Source organism: Oncorhynchus masou, chromosome 13 (genome assembly GCF_036934945.1).
Source record: "Oncorhynchus masou masou isolate Uvic2021 chromosome 13, UVic_Omas_1.1, whole genome shotgun sequence".
In the NCBI taxonomy this organism is placed as follows: domain Eukaryota; kingdom Metazoa; phylum Chordata; class Actinopteri; order Salmoniformes; family Salmonidae; genus Oncorhynchus; species Oncorhynchus masou.
In genome coordinates, this window is record NC_088224.1 from 53,685,181 (window position 1) to 53,707,475 (window position 22,295).

At 47.7% G+C, this 22,295-nt stretch overlaps 1 protein-coding gene across 1 annotated transcript in view; it reads left to right on the plus strand.

The window, feature by feature from the left end:
• The window catches only part of LOC135552583 (rho GTPase-activating protein 35-like), an 85,369-nt gene that overhangs the window by 42,145 nt on the left and 20,929 nt on the right, over positions 1-22,295 (plus strand). The window contains exons 2-3 of the mRNA XM_064984291.1: positions 13,314-17,129; positions 22,226-22,295. The exon at positions 22,226-22,295 is cut by the window's right edge and continues 69 nt beyond it. Of these exons, the coding sequence (XP_064840363.1) occupies positions 13,416-17,129; positions 22,226-22,295 (3,784 nt within the window). The 5' untranslated portion in view covers positions 13,314-13,415. The remainder of the gene's footprint in view (positions 1-13,313; positions 17,130-22,225) is intronic.

Here is a 22,295-nt window from a genome sequence, read left to right on the forward strand (position 1 = left end):
GAGCAGAGGAGGCAGGAAGCAGGGCAGAGGCAGAGCTCTAATGGCCGTGCTCGTCTCTTCTGTCTGGAGGCTCGTTTTAAAATGGATGAGTAAGCGTAACCCTCCAACCTCTGGACTGCTGTCGGCCCCAGGGCCTGTCAGCTTCCTCCTGTGTCTGCTCACACTGGAGGGGAGAACAAACCGCAAGAGAAACAGAGTGGAGAAAAACACACACACACACACACACACACACACACTGGAGAGCGAGTTAGGCTGCAGTAGAAACCCACATAGTGCCCCCTCGTTCTGGGTTTCAAGTTGAAGCTCAGTTGCTTCAGGTCTGGTTTCTTTGACAGAACCGAGAAGAGGATGCCATTTTAGCGAGGGGTTATTAAAGGAGGGAAATGGGCTGTTTATCTGTTTGCCTTTTAGTTCCTCCTACATGAATCACATGTTAGGGAGACAGGGAAAGGACAAGAGAGAGGAGAAAAGCTCTCAGAAGAAAATGAGTGGGGTAGGGGGAGGGTGGTGGGGGGGGGGGTCTGCAGCCATCTGCCTTTGCACCAAGAGTTGGTTACTGTGGCAACAAGTAAAAAGTCATTATCGCTAATTGACACTATGGCAGGTTCAGGTGTTTTCATTTGTATCGTTTGCCTTTCCCACCGCAGAGTGACTCACCGTCTTCTTTGGCTCCTCTCCTCCATAAATACATTTTTTTTTTAAATGTTTCATCCCTCACTTTCTGTGCGCGGCATGTATCTTTTGGCAGCGCAGAGTGATTTAGGGCGTTGGTCCCTCTCGTTGCTGTCTGTGAGGTCCCTTGCCCCACTGCCTCTTCAATGTTATTAAACAGAGAGAGAGAGAGAGAGAGAGAGAGAGAGAGAGAGAGAGAGAGAGAGAGAGAGAGAGAGAGAGAGAGAGAGAGAGAGAGAGAGAGAGAGAGAGAGAGAGAGAGAGGGGGGGGGGGGGGGGGGGAGATGGCTCTCAAGAGTAGACAGGCTATGTGCTCACTGCCCACAAAATGAGGTGGAAACTGAGCTGCACTTCCTAACCTCCTGCCCAATGTATGACCATATTAGACCACAAAGAATTCGAAAACAAATCCAATTTTGATAAACTCCCATATCTACTGGGTGAAATTCCACAATGTGCCATCACAGCAGCAAGATTTGTGACCTGTTGCCACGAGAAAAGGGCAACCAGTGAAGAACACACACCATTGTAAATACAACCCATATTTATGCTTATTTATTTTATCTTGTGTCCTTTAACCATTTGTACATTGTTAAAACACTGTATATATATATATATATATATAATATGACATTTGTAATGTCTTTATTGTTTTGAAACTTCTGTATGTGTAATGTTTACTGTTAATTTTTATTGTTTATTTCACTTTATATATTATCTACCTCACTTGCTTTGGCAATGTTAACACATGTTTCCCATGCCAATAAAGCCCTTGAATTGAATTGAAATGAAGAGAGTAGAGAGTAGAGAGAGAGAGAGAGACAGAGATGGAGAGAGACAGAGAGACAGAGAGAGAGAGAGAAGAGAGTAGAGAGAGAGAGAGAGAGACAGAGAGACAGAGATGGAGAGATAGAGAGAGACACAGAGAGAGAGGAGAGAAGAGAGTAGAGAGAGAGAGTGAGAAGAGAGTAGAGAGTAGAGACAGAGATGGAGAGAGAGAGAGAGAAGAGAGTAGAGAGAGAGACAGAGATGGAGACAGAGAGAGAGACAGAGAGAGAGACAGAGATGGAGACAGAGAGAGAGAGTAGAGAGAGAGACAGAGATGGAGACAGAGAGAGAGACACAGACAGACAGACAGACAGACAGACAGACAGACAGACAGAGAGGTTCCTGGTTCAGGAGCTTTCCTCCACATCGGGGTTTGTCAGCACATGAGCCCTAAGTAGCCCTGTGTTTCCATTAGCCAACCACAAATGCTAAGTATTTACCAGAAGCCTTTGTTAACCCTCCTCCTCTCACTTCGTCTTCCTCTCTCACTATCTTCCTATTATTTTTTTTCCTTTCCCATTAACCTTCCTCTGTATTTTTGTTTGCTTTCTGTGTGCAGTTCTTGCTCTCTTTCCCTCTCCATCCTATGTCCTGCTCCCTGTAGCCCGTGTCTGGTACATCATGTATTGGGCCTGCCCTTGCTGTGTATCAGAAAGCTTCTTAACGCCCAGCGTTGTGGACTGGCTTCATTACTCCTGCAGCAGGCTCCATTAGTCCTGTGTAGAGTGGAGGGAATGGAGTAGAGATCGGAGTGGAAGTGGTGCCTCTATTGCTTCCTGTTCCATTGACGGCAAGAGGTAACACAGGATAGCAGTTGTCCAGGCTACCATGTTGGCGCCCGTAGCTGTCTCATACAACAACAAAAAAAAAACATTTGATATGATAATACCACAGGATGATGCACACACACCCAACCCCCGTGTGTGTATGACGTCACCGTGCAGTGTTGTCACACGCCACGTGTTTATTTATACTGCTGTCCCCGTTCCCTCCTCGCTCTCTCGTTCTCTCTCCCTCCATCCCTCGTTCCTGTCATATTCTGTTTTAATTGGTCTCAGGATTCAGTAGTGCATGAACGTTTCTTGGTGGAGAAGAGAAAGAAAAAAAAACTTGATCGAAAACGCTCCCATTTTAAGTAGAGGGCATGATAGTTAATGTGGGGGATTGTGTGTGAGCGGGTGTGGATCTCTGGTATCTTTGAGCATATGGCGTGCCGTGAGTTTGTATGTGTGAATCTGTGTGTACGTGTGTGTGTGCGGGAAGGCCATCTGTCACCTAGCTGTAGGTACAGAGTTCTCTCATTGGTGTTACTCTTTAAAAACCCCCCCCAGGACTTCCCAACACATGTTTGGTTCCCACAAATGCTTGTGGGTTCAAAGTCCAGACGAGTTACTGCTTGGTAAGACTCCCAACCTAGATAGCCTGCTGTGGTGAATATGAGTGGACACTTTGTGAAAACTGTCTACCGATACAAGTCACTCTGGTAGGAGTGCAGTCTGTTAATCATAATGATTATAAGAAATAACAGCGAAAAAAAAAAACTATTTTCAGCAGCTTTCTCGCCTCGAACCAGCTGGGAAATGCCCTGACAACTCTCATTAGCCCTGACTCTCGTTCAGTTTCACATCTCTGCTGCTAATAGTTTGGGTTACCATTTAGATGTGGATCAGCAGGTCTGAGGTAAGCGATTAACATTGGTTCTGATGTAAGCAGAGCCTCAGTGTTGTGCAGGTTATCAAGGTAAGCCCCCTCTACAACACCTGTGCTGTCAAACCAATTACACAAGCAATTAGCTCTGACAGTCATGTGGGCGACTGGCATCTGGATGGGGAGATACGGCTACCCAAAAGGAGGAGGGGGATTCTGGGCTATTTCTCTCTCTCTCTCTCTCTCTCTCTCTCTCTCTCTCTCTCTCTCTCTCTCTCTCTCTCTCTCTCTCTCTCTCTCTCTCTCTCTCTCTCTCTCTCTCTCTCTCTCTCTCTCTCGTCCCCATTTTGTTTTCTATGTGGCTATGTGAGTGTGAAAGCTGCGTGCCTGTGTATATTGCTCGTTATCTGTGCCTGTCTGTGTGGTGCATGGCTTGTGTGCGCTCCGGGAATTGCGTTTGGCTGGGGCAATGGCTGTATACAGTGTCTCTTCACACCGCGTTTCAGCTGACAACCCCTTTGCTCCAGAGTGAGTTCCGATGTGTGCTGATGCCAGCTCAGCGTGTCTGACAGGGACTGGGGCTGTAAGGTTAGGCAGGAAGACGCACAGCTCTGCTGGGAGAGAGACCTACAAAATGACTCTCTGTCCCTGGAGGTGTCTGACCTGCTGACATGGCAGCTGTTGTTGTAGCTCAAACCTGTTTTACCGTGTCGACAAGGGCAATTTGAGTGTTTTGTTTTAAATGCACAGTCACCCGGGGGACCTTGGGTAGCATGTTTAGCGGGCGCGGTATGCAGTGGGTTAATATCAGCTGCAGGTCGTTGTAGGGCGTCGCGTCGTAGCTAAGCCAGCGCTTTCGCTCCGGCACTTCTCCACTCACAGACGTGGTGCGTGTGGTCGGAGAGAGGGAAGGCCTCATCACTGTAGAATGTGTCGTCTGTGTGTGGGTGGGGAGGGGGGGGGGGGGCTGTGGGATTAATAGCTGTCGCCGTGCATGTTCCCGATGCGTTAATTTTAGTTGTGTTATCGAAGAGGCCCCCCTGATGCTGTGGAAGGGTTCAACTCTGTGACGCCATTTTGATCTGCCCCACTCAGCCTCTCCCTCATTCTCCCCTCTCTCTCTCTCTCTCTAGTAGGCTCTTATCCCTCTTCCTCCCTCTCTGCTCCTCTCTGTGTCAACCATCAGTGACACCTTCCCTTTCCTCTATCCCTCACCCTCTTCCTCCTGCTTTGCAACAGTCGTTCTCTCCCCCCTCGTCCTTCTAGCCACCTCTATCTTTAACCAAACATGAATGATCTTTTTCTCTCGGACTCTTTCCTTTTTATCTCCTGATCTGAAAAAAAGCAACCCCCACCCCCCTGCCGTATTTCTCGCTCTCCTTCCATCTCTCGCTATATAAGAACACAGTGGCTTGCCCTAACACCAACTCTATCTCTCATGCCCCAGGCAGGGAGGAAAAGGAAATGACCTCGCAGTGTGGTGCCTTGTGTGACAGGGCATGGCAGGGTAGAGCCCAATGAAATTGCTGCCGGACTTTGGCCTGGAAAAGGTCACACCGTACTCGGCTAGTAAACAAGGTGCCTGCTGGGAGAAAAGCCACACTGTGTGTGTGTGTGTGTGTGTGTGTGTGTGTGTGTGTGTGTGTGTGTGTGTGTGTGTGTGTGTGTGTGTGTGTGTGTGTGTGTGTGTGTGTGTGTGTGTGTGTGTGTGTGTGTGTGTGTGTGTTATCCAGTGGTTTGACAGAGCATCCTAAGGGGATTTGGGTAGCGTATCTCTGGCTTGATGTTCCATGTTACGTGAGCAGAGCATCAGATCATACTAATACATACTGCGATTCAGGAAATGTGAAGAGTGAAGATGCAAAGAGCCCTGGTAATCCAGTGTGGTTGTGTGTGTGGTTGTGTGTGTGTGTGTGTGTGTGTGTGTGTGTGTGTGTGTGTGTGTGTGTGTGTGTGTGTGTGTGTGTGTGTGTGTGTGTGTGTGTGTGTGTGTGTGTGTAATCCCACCGAGATCTGACTATCCCGCCTGGATTACTGCCCCTGTGATGTGGGTGTCCTGCGTGTGTGTGTGTGTGTGTGTGTGTGTGTGCACTGCAGTGTGTTATGTCTCTCTCACCCTCTTTGTGTGTGTGTGTGTGTGTGTGTGTGTGTGTGTGTGTGTGTGTGGCGGTTCAGATAACATCATGACACTAGTACAATGGGGACCTCTGGAATTTGTGAACACATGACCTGTGCTGAGTTTTAGTTGTACATGTACATTTAGTTGTACTAGGAGCAATTTGTGTGTGTGTGATATATTTGGAAATGTTGTCGGTGGTCTGTTTGTGTTTGTGTGTTCGTCTATACACTGCATTGGTGATAGTAAGTGTTAGTGTAAACTTCCTGTGGGTAAATGGAACACGGAGTCATTGCATTAGTGAAAGAGGGTAATGAGTTATTTGCGCTTGCGTCACTGTATTAATGTATTACAGTGCATGTGTTTGTGTTGCACTGCATAAGTGTGTGTGTAGAGAATCCATGACCGTTATGTTTGCAGATTTAAGGCACACAGGGAGTACATTCTCTGCTCTGGTTATGCAGAGCTGTCATCACAGACACACCCTCTGCTCCCTTCTCTCCACACCCTTTCCGTTCTCCCCTCCATCCATTCTCTGCCAGAGGACCTCGCCTCGGCAGGAAGTGGTGTCCGTGTGAGATTTCTCTTCCCTGATGCCCTCGCTAATGGAAGGCAGGTCTCATGAGAAAGAGAGAGGGAAGAAGAAGAGAGAGTGAGAAAGAGGAGGGGATAAGATAAGTGAGAGAGCGGTATTGAGGGGAGGAGGGAGAGCAAATAAAATATATAGCTATTGGGCGGGAGAAATCGCCGGGGAGAGAGGGAGAAGGAAACGGGGGGACAGGATGGATGGATGTCAAATCAAATCAAACTTTATTTGTCACATGCGCCGAATACTTACTTACAAGCCCTTGACCAACAGTGCAGTTCAAGAAGAGTTAAGAAAGTATTTACCAAATAGACTAAAATACATTTAAAAAAAAATATTAAGTAACACAATAAGAATAACAATAACGAGGCTTTATACAGTGGGTATAAATAGCAGCAGTGTACAAAGGAGGGGGGGGGTGTCAATGTAAATTGTCCGGTGGCGATTTAATTAATTGTTCAGCAGTCTTATGGCTTGGAGGTAGAAGCTGTTGAGGAGCCTTTTGGTCCTAGACTTGGCGCTCCGGTACCGCTTGCCGTGCGGCCGCAGAGAAAACAGTCTATAACTTGGGTGACTGGAGACCCTGACAATTTTATGGGCTTTCCCCTGACGGCCTATTATATAGGTCCTGGATTGCAGGAAGCTTGGCCCCAGTGATGTTCTGGGCCATACGCTCTAACCTCTGCAGCGCCTTATGGTCAGATGCCAAGCAGTTGCCATACCAGGCAGTGATTACAACCTTTCAGGATGCTCTCGATGGTGCAGCTGTAGAACTTTTTGAGGATCTGGGGACCCATGCCAAATCTTTTCAGTCTCCTGAGGGGGAAAAGGTTTTGTCGTTGCCCTCTTCACAACTGTCTTGTTAATGGGGGCCAGTTTGGCTGTTAGCAGTGCATTAGAGCAGGCTCAGGGGGAGAGGGAGAGAGAGAGAGAGGGAGAGAGAGAGAGAGATGGGCCCAGAGAAGGCATCATTCTCAGTAATGGGGTTTTACCTCCTGTTGTAGCACTCTGTCATCACCATCACAGAGCTTATGCTTATTTGATCAAATATGGTATTGACAATGACAGCCCTCGCATATATGGAACCAGCGGCAACTCTTTCTCAGAAACCACTGCAATAGAGTTTTCTCTTACAAGTTTCCTATATACATAGTCGTGTGTGAAATATCGGAATAACTCAGTCAGTGTGCACAGTGAAGTATTTTCTCCCCCTCTTAACAATCAGGCACAGCTCATAAAGATGTATGCCGTGCATACATAGGCTTAGGCTAACATTGTCTTAGTTTTCATGGCGGTTGGTTCTCAGGGCTATGGGTTGTTTGACAGGCCTCAGGAGACCCACTGGGCTCAGATTCAGGCCTTGTTGACGTTCTCTGGCTGAAGCCCTGTAATGAACCATTGGAATGCCAGGATCCTGTGGGCTTGGCCCTCTGGCTAGTTAAGCCTGTCTCTCCCGCTGCCGCCCTCTGACACGCGTGTTAGTAAACTTCACGCCCTGGTGGCCACTCTCCAGTGCCGGGTCCCTATCGTTCCTGTGCTTCTGATTATGGAAGAAGTGATGCGCCCTCGCCAGGCATAGCCCAACCTCCATCCCCGAAGGGAGGAGATGAGCTCACATGACCCAGCTCTCTGACCCAGCGCCCCACTCCCCCGCCCCCGGCCGACCCGCTCCCTCATCCATGTGTTTCTGGGTCGGAGGTAGATAGAATGCAGGCCCTAACCTATCCCCTTCAGCCAGGGGCTAGCGGTGAGTATGTGGCAGGACATGCGCACTATTCACACAGAGAGGGCCTCAGGCGGCACTGGAACACTGTGTCTGGCTGGACAAACTGAGGCTGGTTAGTATTCAGCTAGCACTGTACATTCTGTCCTTTACAGATAGCTTTGGTAATCTGTCTTGTTGTATATACTCTCGCAGGTAAGGTTAAAGCAAAAGCCTCAAGACAATAGGTTGGTTTAGTTTAGTTGCTATTTAACCAGTAACAGTTTATGCATTTTTTAAATTTTTATGGTAATGGTAGTTATTATGTCGGTTAGCATGCTAATGTGTCAGGGGCCATTTTCCTTTATCTCTGTGTTATTAACTGTGTCACAACAGTTTAGATGGAATGCTGCTGATTCTAGTTGTTTATTTCACCTGTTACTAGAACAGCCTGGAAAACAGGAAAAACTGTTTTGTTTGGGATTCTTCCCAAGGTTTTTTGCTGAAAATGTCGCTGCAATACCCACTCTCAAGTATTGTGGCAGTTATAAACACGCGCCCAAACACACACACACACATGCGCGCACTCCTTTTGGCTATCGAGGAAGCGCTTGTAAACGGGCAGCTGGGATAAGTCAAGTAGATGTTAGCAGCATGTCTCCAGCGTCTGCTGAACAGTTGGGATGGCTGGTCCTCAGACCTGAGGGAAAACTATAGGAGAGTTCCCCCCCATTTACACCAGTGACTCGCTCAATTCGTCATAAACCAACAGGCCATGTTAAACTGAGTCAATACATCTGACCCAAATGAGTGCATGATGATTAGTGCCTCGATCTCTCTCTCTCTCTCTCTCTCTCTGTGTGTGTGTGTGTGTGTGTGTGTGTGTGTGTGTGTGTGTGTGTGTGTGTGTGTGTGTGTGTGTGTGTGTGTGTGTGTGTGTGTGTGTGTGTGTGTGTGTGTGTGTGTGTGTGTGTGTGTGAATGGTTGGCGCAATCTGTGGTAACTGCGGCTGTCATAGTTATTTGTTAATGTAGCCTTTTCCATGGCACTCCAGTATTTTTACGACTGGTCATTTCCATGTAAAAGGACCCATAAGCACCAACATGTGAAGTTTATAGGAGCGTGTTAAATGAAGCTAAGAGTCTATCTTTTAAAAATTAAGAAATATATATGAAAATGCATATATGAAAAATGTATATATAAAATGCATTTTTCATCCATTTTCCATCCCAAAAATGTTAACTATTTAGCTATTAGCATGCATTATTGTCATGTCTGATTTTCTAAAATAACTTTCCACCAACACTCGTGTATAACCGCAGATGGCCAACATGCAGTTGATATGGGTGGGCAGTTGATGAAACCAATTCTGCTTACTCTGGTTGTAAGACCTCTCAAGTGCACAATGTAAAAATAAAACTATTCTTAGAATAGCCTAATTGACAAGTAACTCCTATGCTGTCAAGATACGCCTCTCCCCTATTTGACCTAGATAGTTTGTGTATGTATTGATATGTAGGCTACGTGTGCCTTTTAAACAATTTTCTGATGTAGTTCTGTCCTTGAGCTGTTCTTGCCTATTAAAGTTCTGTATTGTGTATTGTTTCAGGTTTTGTGTGGAACCCAGGAAAAGTAGCTGCTGCTTTTGCAACAGCTAATGGTCATCCTAATTAAATACCAAGATCACCCCTGAACACTGAATATTTTAACCTTACAAATCGATAAACATCTTAGCTAACTACCTTACCGTAGCCATTTGATCCCTGGTTCATTGAAGGAGTGAATTATTTTACAAAGACAAGAAGTCATTTGTTGTAATTGTAATGTTGTAGGGTGGCCAACCACCCTCCTGGAGAGTCCAGGAGAGCTAATGGGAGTGCAGGCTTTAGCTCCAGCCCTGCTCAAACACACCACATTGTAAAAGAAATCAGCTTCTCTGTCGGATCTTGATAAGCTGATTCTGGTGTGTTTGGGCAGGGTTGGATCAAAAGCCTGCACACACAGTAGCTCTTTAGGTGAAGGGGGGTACAAGTGACTTGAGTTTTCGGACATGTAAAAAAATCTGTCCTATTATTTCCAAAGAAGTAAGTGGCAAAATGTCAACGTATGATGTCCAAACTTGTGAAATATAGACGTCTACGATTGGTTCAGATTTGGTTCCGACCAACACAATTTGTTCTTGTTTAGGGGCAGGGCTCATTTTAAAATAATAGCCAGTGTGTACAATAATACCCAAAGGAGGATGTTGCATATTTATACCTTTGTGTAGGATACATCACCTGAAGAGAATGATATTCATATCCATAATAATGCCTTTCTGTGTATTACAGAACAGGGATCCATGATGAAATTCCGATATCACAGTTCCGTTACCGGGTGTAAATCCACTTCACTTACTGTAGTTTCAATAACCAAAATAGATTTTTTTCAAAGTCAATGTCTCATGTCATAGCTGACAACCCCAGTGTTTCTGCAGACTTGGTTGAATCTTAATTCGGAGAAGAAATGTAAGAGTTTTTGGAAAACGTGGACCCAAAAGACTGATGGAGATTTTACCAAAATGATGTTACCGAACTTTGCATCTGCATCTGTAGAATGTTCAGTGTCAATTGTTATAAGTAGCCCTTGTGCATAGTTGTATGGTTTGTTGAATGGTTTTTGCATGGCATACATTTTAAAGAGAGAAATCTGAGTCTCGGCGCAATTCCTTTTCCGTGGAACTGCCCTACTATAAAACATACCATAGCAACACTTGCATAGCGACACCATTTTCAGATCACAACCCTGTTTATAAGCCTGCCTTCTTTGCTTCATGGTGCTATGTGCCACCTGTTTACCACAGAGGAATAAGTCAGCCCAGGAATTGTCATCAGCGTACTATTATCAGTGGTAGTGTAACACGGGAGACTGATAAATACTGTACATCTAATGAACTAATGGGTTCTCGTGCCTCTGATCTCAACCAGGTCGGTGAGTAAGTAGACAGGCAGCAAGGACGAAAGCAGGGGGAGCCTTGTTTGTCCTTTAGTCTATCATTAGGCTCAGCTCAAAGCGGGTCACAGGCCAGTTTAATATGTAACTAATTGAGACGGTGCTCTCTGTCGTCTGGACTGGAGCCGGTCAGTGTTGAGGTGAAGGTCCAGTTAACCCCGCCGATGATGACGACGGCATTATACTGAAGGTCATATAAAACTCGAATGGTTATGGCTCTTTATTCCACGGGGGAATGCGTTTGTCTACGCTCTCAATTTCTATGCCCAGTCAGTGTTGTCGAACATTCTATCAACTGAGCACGGGCCCTGCAGTGGGCATGGCTCAAAGCCAATTTATGCTCGATCCGTGAACATGTGGTCGGAGGCTCCGCATGGAGGGTGTGACGCAATTGCGGGGGCGCGCGCAGAAGCCAAATTGAGTTCCATACCGCGTCGCTGTGTGCCTCCCACATCTTGTAACGTTGGGGAGGGCTCCGTATAGCTCCGCATTGACGTGATCGGGGTAACGGTAGGCGGGGCGGGAGGTCTTGTATGAACACAAACTCACTTCCTTGACAACTTCCTTCACAACAGTCCCTGCCAAAATGTCTGAAACCCTACCCTTCAAAGAATACCTTAAATAAGACATCTTACCCCCCCCCCATACATAAAAAAAAATGTAATTCACTTGTCCTTCCCTACTAGCACTGACTTTGCTGATAGCTACTTTATTGAAGAAAAATGTACTTACTACGACTGAGATGTGGTTGTCTCACGTAGTTATCTTATATATGTAATCCGTAGTAGGGGGAACCACTGGCCCGCCCCACCACCATTGTTATTGTTTGTTGAGCTGAGGAGTGTTGTCCTACATGGTCCCTGAAAAATTGCAGTGTCTATATTGTGCTCTTCTACCTCACGTGCAATGATGTCAGGGGGGGGTTGTAATATCGGACGTTGTTGTTTCACCATGAAGGATTCCAACTTTAAGATGAATGCACTACAGCTGTAAGTCGCTCTGGATAAGAGTGTCTGCAAAATGTGTGTTGTCCTGCTCTCTTCCACTCCCCTCTGTGCTGTTTGTTCTATGCGACGGGCTCATTGATCTCCGGGCTAATCACTGCCAGCCAGCCCAGAGCCCTGCAGCAGGACGTAGGACCATTAATTAACCATGGCTGCCCAGGTCTTATCACCAACCAGCTCTCTATCAACCTGCAGCCCAGGCAAAAGCTCCACACTCAGCCTCCCATTGTTACAGAGACTGGTTGTCCTGGATCTCTCAGCCAGACCCCTTTTGATGCATTTTTCATACATGTTTTACTCTGCAAATATATATTTTTTTAATGAAAAAAATAAATAAATTCCTTTTGATATTGATCTCTTTTGCGCTGCCAGTTGTTTGTGCACCCAGTGTAGTAGTTGCGCGTTGCTGTAGTGTTACAGTAAACAGAGTCTGGGTAGATAGAACTTGCTTTCCACTAACTTTTGAATCCCCCATTTTATTGTCCCCTTTCTACTATTAAACCTACAACCGTCCTACCTGTGGTCTTGGTGTGTATATGTTATCTACAGAGTTTTGGATTCTCTCTCTCTCTCTCTCCCTCCTCTTTGTTCTGTCTTCACACTGACTCTCTATGACTAACTCAATTCAGCGGGTAGTAAGTATTCTCCAAACCATGCCTCAAAAGCCCCGTTCATTCATCATTAACAGTGGTTTTAATGTGTTTACTAAATACATAGACGAATTAACATGGACTGGGTGTGGGTTCTTTTTGCTGTGCACAGCTGTGTTTAGTGCTTTGGGGCTTTGTCTAGTGGTTTTCTTGTTCCCTACAAGCCTGACTGTTTAGAAAGGGCCCGTCTATCAAAATGGTATGAATGTTATCTCCCTCCTTCAGTTCTACCAATAGGAGCTCTATTTATGATTTTGTAGGCCTGTGTTCTGCCAATGGAATCTGTTGTGTAGTAGTGAAAGTGCTTGCTCTGAGAACAGTGTGTGTGTGGGTCTTGGAAAGAAACATCCGCAAGTGATATCTCCAGACAGCATGATACCAAATTGAACAGCTATTACATCTAGGTAAATGTTACGAGACACGCAATTTCAGATCATAATTAGTGACGCTACATCAGCCAGTCCAATTTGTCCGCGGAGTCTTTTCTTCAGGAACCAGAGGAAAATGTTGTTGTTGTTTTTTTTGTGGAAAGGAAAGCAGCCAACATTCAAAGCAGCCGTTTGAAAGGCAGTTGGGCTTCCCTAGTTGCCCAATTAGTCTCTTTCTCTACGTATGTGGATTTGTGTGTTAGTGAGAACTGTACCATCGCGTCTTGTAGAACTGCTGCTGGCTTAAAGACAACACTGTTAGATGTGAGATAATTATGTATCCTCACATAAGATCCTGTTCTGCTGTTTTGAAACGTACAAAGCGGGGAAGAATGTAGCAAACAAGCCTCAGGAAACTACTTTTAGTATGGTGGGTAGTAGAATGTCAAAAAGAGGTTACATGTGAAAGCATGCATCAGTTAATAGTTACTGACTGTACTGCAGTTGTCATAAGTAAGTTGTAGCATTCCAACAGCTTTGCTTCTGACCTCAATCTCTTCAGGAAACATTCAGCGGTGAAATGGGATCACAGATGAAACATTATTAACATCACACAGCAACGATGTGGGAATTTTAAATGAGACATGGGACAGCCTACAAATAATGAATTGAATAATGACAATGAATCTTTCCCACAGTCTTTTATATTATTTATTTTAAAAATCTACCTTTCTCTCCTTCTCTTGTAGAGTCGGACCCAAGGCCAGTAAGAATCTTTGCATGGAAAGACCGTCCTGCAGCCTCCTCCCTAGAGCTTGTGGGCATGGCAGGATGAGTGTCTGCGTTCGACGATGATGGCAAAAAAGCAAGATGCAAAGGCGCCCACCTACAACCTGGTCGTGGTGGGCCTGTCCGGCACAGAGAAAGAGAAGGGGCAGTGTGGCGTGGGCAAGTCCTGCCTGTGCAACCGCTTCGTCCGTCCCAGCGCAGACGACTTTTACCTGGACCACACTTCCGTGCTAAGCACCAGCGACTTCGGAGGACGCGTGGTGAACAATGACCACTTCCTGTTCTGGGGGGAAACGGGGCGGGTGCTGGAGGAGGGGCCGGAGTGCAGGATGCATGTGGTGGAACAGACAGAGTTCATTGATGACCAGACGTTCCAGCCGCACCGTTCCACAGCCCTCCAGCCCTACATCAAGAGGGCAGCTTCCAACAAGCTGGCCTCTGCAGAAAAGCTGATGTACTTCTGCACAGACCAGCTTGGGCTGGAGCAGGACTTTGAGCAGAAGCAGATGCCTGAGGGGAAGCTGATGGTGGATGGCTTCCTCCTCTGTGTGGACGTCAGCAGGGGCATGAACCGCAACTTTGACGAACAGATGAAGTTCATCACTAATCTCTACAACCAGCTAGCCAAGAACAAGAAGCCAGTGGTTCTGGTGCTCACCAAGTGTGACGAGGGGGTGGAGCGCTACATCAAGGACTCACACACCTTTGCCCTGGCCAAGAAGAACCTCCAGGTGGTGGAGACGTCAGCACGCTCCAACGTCAACGTAGACCTGGCCTTCCTCACCCTGGTGCAGCTGATAGACAAGGGCCGGGGCAAACCCAAGATAATCCCCTACTTTGAGGCCCTGAAGCAGCAGAGCCAGCAGATCGCCTCGGCTAAAGACCACTACGAATGGCAGGTCAGCCGCATCGTGAAGAACCACAATGAGACGTGGCCCAACATAAACCGGCGCATGCAGACCTCCCCAGAGTACAAGGAGTATGTCTTCCTGGAGGGCACGGCCAAAGCCAAGAAGCTCTTCCAGCAGCACGTCCACAGGCTCAAACAGGAGCACATTGAGCGAAGGCGGAAGGTCTATCTCAGCACCCTGCCTCAGGCACTGGTTTCCCTAGTCCCTGAGCTGGATGAGATCGACCACCTGAGCTGGTCTGGGGTCCAGAAGGTTCTGGAGACCAAGCGGGACTTCTCCCATTGGTTCGTTGTGTTGGACGACACCCCCTGGGAGACCACGCCACACATAGACAACATGGAGGACGAGAGGATTCCAGAGGATCTCCTGGAGACCCCTGTGGCCGAGACGATTTATGAGAGCCACCTGGAGCACCTGAGAAATGAGCGCAAAAAGGCGGAGATGAAGTGGGAGTTCAAGGAGAAGCTCAGTGCCTCTCCCTTTATCACAGCAGGCAAGCCCTGGGAGGAGGCACGCAGCTTCATCATGAATGAAGACTTCTACCAGTGGCTCGAGGAACAAGAGTACCTAGACATCTACAACAGGCACCAGAAGGAGATTATCGACCGAGCCAAGGAGGACTTCCAGGAGCTGCTGCTGGAGTACTCAGAGCTCTTCTATGAGCTGGAGGTAGACGCCAAGCCAAGTAAGGAGAAGATGGGGGCCATCCAGGAGGTGTTGGGGGAGGAGCAAAGGTTCAAGGCCCTGCAGAAGTTACAGGCAGAGAGGGACGCTTTGGTTCTCAAGCATATCCACTTTGTCTACCACCCCACCAAGGAGACCTGCCCAAATAGCCCCCACTGTGTGGACTGTAAGATCGAACAGGTTCTAGCCTCCAAGTTCCCCACTCGATACTCCTTCTTTGATAGCCATAAACCGGGTGACGGGAATGCAGATCGGATTAACCTGGTCATTCTGGGTAAAGACGGCCTGGGTAGAGAGCTGGCCAATGAGATCAGGGCTTTGTGCACTAATGACGACCGGTACGTGCTGGATGGGAAAATGTATGAGTTGTCCCTCCGGCCCATAGAGGGCAACGTTCGGCTGCCGGTCAATTCCTTCCACACGCCTACCTTCACCCCCCATGGCGTCCTGTGTCTCTACAACTCTAAGGAGTCACTATCCTACATTGTGGAGAGCATTGAGAAGCTCAGAGAGTCCACGCTAGGCCGAAGGGAAAACAGTCTATTTCAGCTGCCCATGAACCTGCTCCTAGTCACCAAACGGGGAGTAGGGTCCGTCAGGGACATTGGGGGGGAGACGGCCCACACACTTATCCTCCAGGGGCAGCAGGTGGCTGGGAAGCTACAGTGTGGTTACCTAGACCCTGCCTCCCCTGGGGTGGGCTATGGACGCAATGTGAACGAAAAGCAGATCAACCAGGTGTTAAAAGGTCTGTTAGAATGCCGTAGGCCCCCTGGGAGCATAGGCAGCAGCTCCCCTCCTTTACCCCCTTCTTTCAGAGACTCTCACTCCCAGCCCATCCCCGAGACAGACCTGCGGATAGTCATGTGCCTGATGTGTGGGGACGATTATGACGTGGAGCAGCTCCTCTCGCCTCTCCTGCTGCCCCAGCATTGTCGGCCGGCCTCCAGCCTGAGCAGTGGCACGTCCGTGCTCCTAGAGCTCACGGTGGGGGCTCAGAGGCACACCATCGACCTCTCCCTGCTCTCCTTCCACTCCTCATTTGCCCTACGGAAGAGCCGGCTGGTGCACGGCTACATCGCTGTGTATTCGGCCAGGCGCAAGGCATCCATGGAGACCTTGTGTGCGTTCCTGTGCGAGGTGCAGGACATCATCCCCGTGCAGCTGCTGGCGGTGGGGGAGAGTCAGGCTGAGCTGTCGGACTCTGAAGTGGCCAGGGAGCAGGTGAGCCAGGGGGAGGAGCTGGCCCGGGAGATCGAGGCCAGGTTTAACACAGTAGTGTGTGGGCCTGGAGGGGTGGTGGGAGGCCTGCACAGGATAGACCTCTTCCAGCCCTTCCTGAAGGAGGTTGTGGAGAAACGCACCATAGTGGAGGCCACACACATGTACGATAATGTAGCAGAGGCCTGCACCACTGAGAACATGAGCCCGGCCCGCTGCAATTCCCCCAGCCCCATCAACACCCTGCTAGACTCTGAGGAGGATGTGGAGCCCTCGCCCCCCTACCCCGATGGTACCCCCACCTCCCACCTGGGGGGTTTCAAGCTCCCTGACCTGGAGTCCAGCGACGCCTTCTCGGTCATCTCCGAGATCAGCACCTTCGAGAGCAAGCTCAACAACAAGGTGCCACCGCAGGTACGGCCCAAGCCCCCTGTACGGAAAGTCAACCTGGGGCCCTACATGGACCAGCAAGGGACCAACCGCCGCTCTTTACCCCCTGCTGTCACCTGGGCGCCGGGCAGCGACGGTGGCTACGACCCCTCGGACTACGCCGAGCCAGTGGATGCCGTGATCAAACAGCGGCCCACGGAGGAGGAGAGCATCTACTCGGTGCCCCACGACAGCACTCAGGGCAAGATCATCACCATCCGCAACGCCAACAAGCATTCTAATGGCGGGGGCAATGGCTCGGATAGCGAGGCTGACAGCAGCTCCCTGGAGCGGAGGCGGAAGATGTCTGCTCTGGGGGTGAAGCCTCGGCTGTACCGCGACCGCTCGAAACGCCTGGGCAAGTTCAGCAGCTTCCGCACTAGCTTCTCTATCGGCAGTGACGACGAGCTGGGGCCACCCAAGGCACCAGAGGAGCTGGGCGGGGCGCATAAGGGGGACAACTCTATTAACGAGGAGGGTGAGGACCCCAAGAGGAGGAACATCCTCAGGAGCCTGCGCAGAAACACCAAGGTATGTGCCCCAGGGTGGGTGTGTGGTTGTGTGTCTGTGTGTGTATCGTTCATCAATACGGTCACATCATATTGCATACTTTCAGTTTTTAATCTTCATACCGGTCAAAAAAGAGAAAGAGATAACAAGATGTGATTCATTGACATTTCCCCCTATGAATGACTTAATATCATTTTGTATTTTTTAATTTATTTATTTAACTAGGAAAGTCAGTTAAGAACAAATTCTTATTTACAATGACGGTCTACACCGTCCAACGCTGGGCCAATTGTGTGCCGCCCTATGGGACTCCCAATCACAGCCGGTTGTGATATAGTCTGGAATCGAACCAGGGTGTCTGTCGTGACGCCTCAAGCACTGGAGATGCAGTGCCTTAGACTTAATGAGTTTCATCTGTTTAATAGTGTTGTCTTCACTTACCGCCTTTATCAAAGTGACTTAGCAGCAGCGTTTCCCATTGCATTGTTCAGTGTATATCACCTGTGTGAGTATATGAGCTGAGCTCAGAGTAATTAGCACTGTGCTCTAAGTGTGTTGCCAAAGGGAGGCTTCTGTCTTCATTACTTCTATACCTAGGGATTTCTGTGTCATGTCTCTCTGCTCACTGGGGCCCATCTGATTTGAGTCTGACAGGCTCTATTATAGAGGGTCTAGGTCTAGATTTCCTTCCAGGCTCTTTAAATCAGTTCTGCCTTCTCACACTCTGTGGTCCTACTTTTCTCCTGCGCCGCTGGAGTCCTCCAAACCCGCCCAATCATGGCCTGGAAGCAGAGGGAAACTTCAGCTCTTGATCTCACCCAGCTCAGAGAAACTGTTTTAATGTGTTGCCCTGACTGTACATGTGTTTATGTGTGTGGTGCTGTCATTATTTCACGAATGGACAAAATTCTCAAACTTTAACCCATGCTGACATGGCTCATTATAATTTGACACAAACACCATTAAAACTGAAGTTACATGTTTGCCAGCTTAGTTGGCCATTTCTTTCACCGGCCACGTGAACGAGGGCATTAACGAGAGTAAAAAAAGAGATAATTATTTTACCGCCCCCTCTCCCCCCTCCGCACTGTCTCTCTGTACAGCAGTTGTGTTTGATCTCAGATAATAGCATCCCTAGCTCGAACCCACTCACTCATCCCAAATGACAAACCTGTTACTGCTACAGCCCTAGTTGCAGTCCCATAGGCTGGCTAGTCTTTTTTTAAACGTTCCCTTCGGTAAGTAGATCTGTGCAGAGTAAACCCAACAGGTTTATGACATGCCCTGTGCCCGGGTGGGCTGTCTTTCTAATCCGGAGAGTTCCCTGTTGCATCAGTGCATGAAGTCAGACCTGCCCTAAGAGCGTGATAGGAGGCAGTCTCACCGAATGAAGGGAATAGAGAGTGATTGGCAGCTGAGTGGTCCAGCTGTGCGGCATGTTTTCAGTAGTGCTCTAGTGCTGCAGCAAAACATGCCCAGAGACTAGTGGGACATGCCCTGGGTTTATTTCCTCCTCCTCCCACACATTCTCCTTCCCTTCCTCATACCCTGACTCCGCCTCTCTTTAACCTCCCTGCTGATGAAGAGGGATTGAGGGAACATCGGACTCAGACATGGGCGTCAGCCTCACTTTGCCCTCCCTCCCCTCTCTTGCACAATCTGCACCCTCCCTCTCCTCAGACACTCTGCAGTGAAACATTTGACCCAGCGCCATCAGTCGTATCTGCCTGCCATAGTTCCCGTTCACACAGAAAGGCTGACATAAGTGCCACCTAAGTGGGAGTGAAGGCAGTGTATATGATTAGACTGGCTGGGGGAGAGACACAAACCACCCTGTCGCTGTGTGTCTGCCTGCCTGGCTGTGGGTGGATGATAATTACCTTTGGTGTCAGGGGGAGGACAGGCGATTTATGTTTTCACACACAGTGATGATGTCCCTTTACACCATAAACTATATGAGTGTTTTATTTATCCTGAATGATGCTCCGTAACATCACACATCTAGAGAGAATTACTTGGCGGAACCAGTATAGGGGGAACTTAATTTAACCACCCAAAACAAATAAAACAAAACTGCTTAATGGGACTAAGCTAGCTACTCCCCTTACTGCAGAGCAGAGCCGCAGGGCTGATCTGGGGCCTGTGCCCCCGCTCCACTTACATTAGAGTCTTTATTACTTAATGGGAGCCAAAACAAGGTCATCAGGTTCCCAGATCAGCTGTCTCTCTATTGATGAGGGTCACTATAGAACCAGCTGTAGTCTAGCGTGCCCTTAGGGCACCGCACATTTGGTTCATTATAATCAACAAAGTGTGTTCCTGTAAGTCTGACCTGAGGTCAGGGTGGAATCATCCAGTCCTGTCTCTGCCTGGCTGCCGTTAGGCCTCAGCAGTGAGTACACAGTGGAAGCTAACTAACCCATTTCTCCCTGTTCATATACACTCACCTCAGACTGTGTCTGGCTGACTTGAGGTCTCTCTCTATCTTGTTCTTTCTCTTGTCTCTCTATCTCTCTCACTCTCTCCAACGAGGGTGTAAGAGAGCAATGCACAATTGGCTAAACTGTTCTCAAATCAGTTAACCTCTCTTGGGTACGTGGGACGCTAATTGTCCCACCTGACCAACATCCAGTGAAAGTACAGGCCGCCAGATTCAAACAACAGAACTCTCATACTTAAAATTTCTCAAACATAGATGTATTATACACCATTTTAAAGATACACTTGTTGTTAATCCCACCACAGCGTCCGATTCCAAAAAGGCTTTACGACAAAAGCATACCATGCGATTATGTTAGGTCAGTACCTAGTCACAAAAAACAGCCATTTTTACAAAGTCACAAAAAGCAGAAATAGAGATAAAAATGAATCACTAACCTTTGATGATCTTCATCAGATGGCACTCATAGGACTTCATGTTACACAATACATGTATGTATTGTTTGATAAAGTTCATATTTATATCCAAAAATCTCTGTTTACATTGGCGCGTTGTTATGTTTTGCCTCCAAAACATCCGGTGAAAGTGCAGAGAGCTACATCAATTTACAGAAATACTCATCAAAAATGTTGATGAAAATACAACTGTTATGCATGGAATTAAAGATATACTTCTCCTTAATGCAACCGCTGTGTCAGATTTCAAAAAAGCTTTACGGAAAAAGCACACCATGGAATAATCTGAGTACAGTGCTCAGAGACCAAGCAATACAGATACCGGCTATGTTATGGAGTCAACAAAAGTCAGAAATAGCATTATAAATATTCACTTACCTTTGATGATCTTCATCAGAATGCACTCCCAGGAATCCCAGTTCCACAATAAATGTTAGTTTTGTTTGATAAAGTCTATCATTTATGTCCAAATACCCCCTTTTTGTTCACGCATTTAGTACAGTAATCCAAATGTTATATTACAGTTTGTAGAAACATGTCAAACTATGTATATAATCAATCTTTAGGATGTTGTTATCATAAATCTTCAATAATGTTTCGACCGGAGAATTCTTTTGTCTTTAGAAATGAAAGGGAACGGAGCTAACTCTCACGGGCGTGCGCCTGACTGAGCACATGGCCTTCTGGCAGACCCATGACTCAATCAGCTCTTGTTCTCTCCCACTTCACAGTAGAAGCCTGAAACAAGGTTCTAAAGACTGTTGACATCTAGTGGAAGCCTTAGGAAGTGCAATATGACCCCACAGACACTGTATATTGGATAGGCTAAGACTTGAAAAGCTACAAACCTCAGATTTCCCACTTCCTGGTTGGATTTTGGACAGTTTTAGAAACGTCATAGTGTTTTCTATCCAAATCTACTAATAAGATGCATACTCTGGGCGTGCGTTTCATCCAGACGTGAAAATACTGCCCCCTACCCCAAAGAAGTTAAACAAAAGGAGAGACAGATTGCAAGGATGGGGCCTCATAAAACAAGAACAATAAGGCAGGCGTGAAAAGCCGAGTTTTGGGGTTGTGACTGCAGCCAGGGGAATGTAGGGTGGTGGGCAGGGCGGCGGTGGTGGGTAAAGTAATGGAGTGGGGTAACTGGAGCAGATCGGCCGGACAAGGGCGGCTAGGCTCACTCAGAAGATCATGCTGCGCCGCTCTGCTCTCTGCCTGACAGTCCTACGGCTCTCCAGCCCTAGTACCTAGCCAGCCGTGGAGCTCTGCCCCAGCTCTCAGCCCAGTCTGTCTGAAAGGCTTGAACGGCACCGAAGTAGCCGTAGTAGCTTACAAGATAGAATTGAATTCTGATAACAGCAGTAAGTTAAGGACCTCTTAGAAACTAAGAATGTTTTTCGGGTTGGGGTAATGCCCGGGGGATTCAGTGTCGTGGAAAGAGAGTATGACAAGGGAGAGGAAAGAGAGTATGACAAGGGAGAGGAAAGAGAGTATGACAAGGGAGAGGAAAGAGAGTATGACAAAGGAGAGGAAGGAGAGTATGACAAGGGAGAGGAAAGAGAGTATGACAAGGGAGAGGAAGGAGAGTATGACAAGGGAGAGGAAAGAGAGTATGACAAGGGAGAGGAAAGAGAGTATGACAAGTAGAGGAAAGAGAGTATGACAAGGGAGAGGAAGGAGAGTATGACCAGGGAGAGGAAAGAGAGTATGACAAGGGAGAGGAAAGAGAGTATGACAAGGGAGAGGAAGGAGAGTATGACAAGGGAGAGGAAAGAGAGTATGACAAGGGAGAGGAAGGAGAGTATGACAAGGGAGAGGAAAGAGAGTATGACAAGGGAGAGGAAAGAGAGTATGACAAGGGAGAGGAAAGAGAGTCTGACAAGGGAGAGGAAGGAGAGTATGACAAGGGAGAGGAAGGAGAGTGCGGAGGATAAAGAAAACATAGAGAGGTGAAAAGTGGAACGGAGATGTGTATCACTCAGACAGCCTGAGACAGGAATGTATGATTCTTATCAGCTTAGGCCTTGAGAAGAGTCTTCTGCAAGGATGCGTATGTGGGTTGTGTTTTGTTGGCTGATATATGATGCTCATGTTAAGAATGAAAGTATGGTGATGCGTGTGTTCAAAGTGTGCCCATGTCTATGGTCTAAAGATCCATCCATGTCTCGGATGGTTCTCCTCGTTCTCATCGATCTCTCCCTCCGTCCCTCTCTCAGAAACCGCGGCCCAAGCCCAGGCACTCCGTATCCAAAGTAGAAAGCAACTACTTTGGCGTGCCATTGGCCA